The sequence below is a fragment of the Meleagris gallopavo genome, chromosome 5 (assembly GCF_000146605.3).
Source record: "Meleagris gallopavo isolate NT-WF06-2002-E0010 breed Aviagen turkey brand Nicholas breeding stock chromosome 5, Turkey_5.1, whole genome shotgun sequence".
In the NCBI taxonomy this organism is placed as follows: Eukaryota; Metazoa; Chordata; class Aves; order Galliformes; family Phasianidae; genus Meleagris; species Meleagris gallopavo.
The window spans coordinates 32820670-32825368 of record NC_015015.2 but is presented as its reverse complement, the minus strand read 5'-3'; the positions used below and the strand labels follow the sequence as shown (position 1 = coordinate 32825368).

At 39.1% G+C, this 4699-nt stretch overlaps 1 protein-coding gene across 4 annotated transcripts in view; it reads left to right on the top strand.

Annotated features, from left to right (window-relative positions):
* The window catches only part of PRKD1 (protein kinase D1), a 116747-nt gene extending 113033 nt beyond the window's left edge, over window positions 1-3714 (top strand). For all 4 annotated transcript variants that reach the window (XM_010711637.3, XM_019615700.2, XM_010711636.3 and 1 more), the window contains one exon: window positions 2706-3714. In XM_010711637.3, the coding sequence (XP_010709939.1) occupies window positions 2706-2924 (219 nt within the window). In that variant the 3' untranslated portion in view covers window positions 2925-3714. The remainder of the gene's footprint in view (window positions 1-2705) is intronic.
* The last annotated feature ends 985 nt before the right edge of the window (window positions 3715-4699 follow it).

Genomic DNA, 4699 nt, shown 5'->3' with positions numbered 1-4699 from the left:
ATATTTATATATATTATATATATAATACATATATATATGAGTGTGTATATAGAAGATAGATATAATGGTAGAAATAAGCTTTTATAGTCACTTGACTTGCACTATCTAATTGCCTAGATTCTACCTTGATTCACTTAGTATTAAAACTGATCAATGGTCTGCCCTTCAGTCATCAGAAGAGACAGTGAAGCTGCATGCTTTCCAGGAAAATATATTAGCCGCTTTCATATGAAATCCTCAAATGGAAACTGAAATGTTATTAGATGCACTAGCAGCCATTGTCTTCTGCTCCTTATATGTTAGATTTTTATCGAGGCAGTAGCAAAATCACTGCACACTATAAGATGCAAAACAGAATCAGTGCATGGAGCAGGGCAAGCTAGGCACTATGCACCTCCTTGGGAATGGGACAGGCCAAATCCTAACTGGGACATCAGCCATGAGATCTAAGGAACAGTTTACAACTTATGAATATGTGAGAATGGATAATATTTTTGTTGTAAGTATTATTGAATGGGTCACTGAGGCTTCTCATTAAACATCCAGTGCTTCTGAGGTGCGTGTTCCCCCAAGGATCCTCTGTGCTCAGAAATGGATGTAACTCGTGACTCAGGACTGACTGCATCACACACTTAGAATCACTCCTGTTGGAAAAGACCTTCAAGATCATAAAGTCCAACTGCAACCTAACCATACTACCCTAACTAACAACCCTCCACTAAATCATGTCCCTGAGCACCACATCTGATCAGCTTTTGAACCATTCAGGGACAGTGACTCAACCACCTCCCTGGGGAGCCTATTCCAGAGCTTAACAACCCTTTCTGTAAAGAAGTTTTTCTTGATATCCAACTTAAACCTCCCCTTGTGCAACTTAAGGCCATTTTCCCTCATCCTGTCACCTGTCACCAGTGAGAAGAGCCCAACCCTGCTCTTGCTGTGAGCACCTTCGAGGTATTGGAAGAGAGCAATAAGGTCTCCCCTCAGCCTCTTTTTCCCCAGACTAAACAGCCCCAGTTCCCTCAGTCACTTATCTTCTAAGGATGCACATATATGCATAGGAAAGTAATCATGCAAAGGCATGGCACAGATCAGATGCATAGTTCACAATCCCAAAAGAATACTCATCTGAACTGATTCCTGGATCCTATTCCAGTACTCTACCAGTGTTTCTCAGAGTGGAGCATGACCTGCTAGAACAAAAGGAAAAGGGCTGCAACCACACCCTCTGCCTTCACCAGGCACATTACTTCTAGGCTCATTTTCTTCCTCTCAGAGCTCCTGTCACCTTGCAGTCTTCTCCAGTACTGTGCTCTCCTCCCATGCAGCCATCAGAAAGTATATTTCTGAGCCTTTGGAGACCAGAGATATAATCTCTGCAGTGTGATGCTGGCTGATTCACTTGATGGAATGTTATTCTTCACCTCTTATTCACTTTTTTCCCTTGAGCAATGGTGAATGGGACAGATACTTTTCTCACTCAAGTTGAATTTACATAGTATACCTTTATGCCGAGATAGAATATCTTTCTTGACTGTGTGATATTGATTATTAGGATGTAAACATTTGTTTAAAGATTATTTTTTCCCCTTTTCATTTTCATAAAATCATTAAGGTTGGAAAAGACCTACAAGATCATCTAGTGTGACCATCAACCTCCCACTAATATTTCCCTCTAAACCATGTCCCTAAGTACTATATCTACCCTCTCCTTAAAGACCTACAGGGACAGTGACTCTACCTCTTCACTAGGTGACTTGTTCCAATGCCTAACCGCTCTAAGAAATTCTTCCCAATATTCAACCTGAACTTTCCCTGGTGCAAATTAAAGATGTTCTTTCTTGTCCTAACACTAATTACCTGATAGAAGAGGCTGACCCCTTGGTCATAACCCACTTTCAGATAGTTGTAGAGAGTGATAAGGTCTCCCCTGAGCACTCACTTCTCCAGACTAAACAATCCCAGTTCCCTCAGCCATTCCTCACAAGGCTTGCGCTCCACATCCATCACCAGCTTCACGTCCTTTCTCTAGACACACTCCAGGGCTTCAATGTCTTTCTTGTAGTGAGGAGCCTGAATCTGAACTCAGTACTTGAGGTGTGTCCCCACCAGGGCTGAGTAGAGGGGGATGATCACCTCCTTGGTCCTGCTGGCTACGCTAATTCTGATACAAACAAAGATGCCATTTGCCTTCTTGGCCACATGGGCCCACTGCTGACTCACAGGTGTTGATCAGCACCCTTAAATCCTTTTCTTCCATGCAGCTTTCCAATTGCTCTGCCCCAGGCCTTTAGGGTTGCCTGGGGTTGTTGTGACCAGAATACAGGACCTGACACTTAATCTTGTTGAATTTTATCCCATTGGCCTCTGCCCAATGTCCAGATCCCACTGTAGGGCCTTCCTTTCCACAGGCAGGATGACAAGGAATTATTTTATCACCCATGCCTTGCATCTCAGTAGTCAGTAAAATAGCCTGTAATACCTCCATACTAATAGCAGAGTTTAATAACATTAATGATTCAAACATGCCTGAATATACCTATTTCTATTGACAGATTTCATATTTATTAATTGTATAATTTCTCTGTTCTGGGGCAATCGGGATGCAGATTGACAAGTTAATAGCACTTTGCATATTATTGGTAATAGAAGGGAATGTCATTTATTTTAGAAATGTTAAAACAAATCCTACTACTTTATTTCAGGACTATCAAACCTGGTTAGATTTAAGGGAGCTTGAATGTAAAATGGGGGAGCGTTACATCACCCATGAAAGTGATGACTCTCGATGGGAACAGTATTCAGGAGAACATGGACTGCAGTATCCAGCACACCTTATCAGTCCAAGTGCTAACCACAATGAAAACACCACGCTACAAGAAACAGAAATGAAAGCCCTCAGTGAGCGTGTCAGTATCCTTTAAGATGCATCCCTATAATCTGTCAAAACACTGTGGAATTAATAAATACATACGGTCAGGTTTAACGTTTGCCTTGCAGAACTGCCATTATTTTCTGTCAGATGGGAACAAAGCTGTTATGCTGTTACACTGTTGATGAATCTGAGTTGCCAAGACAAATCAACAGAAACATTTTTGTGTGACCAACTGTGTTGTATTTACAAAAGTTCCCCAGAAACACTAAACTTGTTATTGTGAATGATTCATGTTGTATTTAATGTATTAAAACCTGTCTCCACGGTGCCTTTTCAAACTAGCGTTTTTCTTACTTGAGCCTTATTTGGTAAGAGAACTTTCCCATGAAGATGTGTTTTTTTTGTTTGTTGTTGTTTTTTGCATCATTAGTTTTGTAATTGTAAGTAAACTCTTGAAGAGTAGGTTATCACTGCTGTTCTGTGAACAACTACTACTATTTGGATAAAAGCTTTATTTAGTGCAGGGGAAAAAATAGCAAAAAAAATAACAGAATGCATAGCACTGTACAGTTCCAAATCGGACAACCTGTGTGTATGTGTTTGTGTATATAAATAGACACACACAAGGTATAACCTGCTATTAAACCTAAATGCCTTAGTAATGTTAACTGCAGCATATGCCAGTTGTATTTTGCTTTTTCTCAAAATATTCTTCTCTAATAGGAATATTCTGTAATATGTACATTCATAATAGGAATAGTCTGTAATATGTACATTCAGAACTTAGATAATGTCAACTTTGTGTATGTTTTCAATAAAAGCCTTGTTAAAATAGTTCACTTGAGTAACATTACTGTTAAAATATCCTCAGGATGGCATCAGAAGTAGCTGGGTAAGTTAGCTTTATCATTAAGACGACCATGTGGAGGTAGGTAGAAAAACACAGCTAGCTAGCCTGTGGAGCTATAAAACACATTTTATAAGAACAGTCTTGGGCAAACTTTATAACATGAGTTGGTATAGTTTTGAAGCATACTGTTGGCAGTTGAGGACATAGATTTTGCACAAGTGAAATTAACATGAATTTAGTTTTTAGGGAAATGTGCTGTTTCTGCTGAGTTCTGTTCAACCTTAAGTTCTTTTGAACAGACTAATATGGATCTCTCCTATCCTCCTTCCCCTGAAAATTTTAAAGATACTCCTGTTAGTTTATAACAATTACTTCGCCTTCCAGCTCTAACCTATTTAGCTTTAACTGAGAAAGTTGTTCAGGCTGTAATTTGAAGAATACACTAGAGTAACTCAGTGATGAGCTGGAGATTATTCTGTGCCACAGGCTATCTCAACAAAAAAAAAAAACCTCCCCCCCAAAACAAAACAAGTAAACATACAAACACAAAACAGTTGACATACAGATAATGAAGAGAGATTTAAAAAAAGAAAAAAGATGAATGCAATGTGAGGGATAAGTATACAAAGAGCTAATGACTACATTCAGCAAACCTCTACTAATCAAATACTGGTTCTATGTCAATCCTAAGATCTTCATCAGCAAAATCCTTTCTTTCCTCCCATAAAACTTTGTCCAGAAGTTAATGCCAATATAAAATATGAATAAGCCAGCAGAATTTTTTTAAGTAATTTGGGCCTCTGGTGGACTGACACTGTGTTTTGTAAAAGTTCACAATTATTTTGGAGGATACTCATTTGTCTGGCCAATGCCATTTCTGCTCTTAGCCTTGGTGTAAAACAGTATGACAGTAAAGGACACCAAACACATATGAGTGGCTACTGTTTGGTTTTTCAGTTCATTTTGAGGGTAAT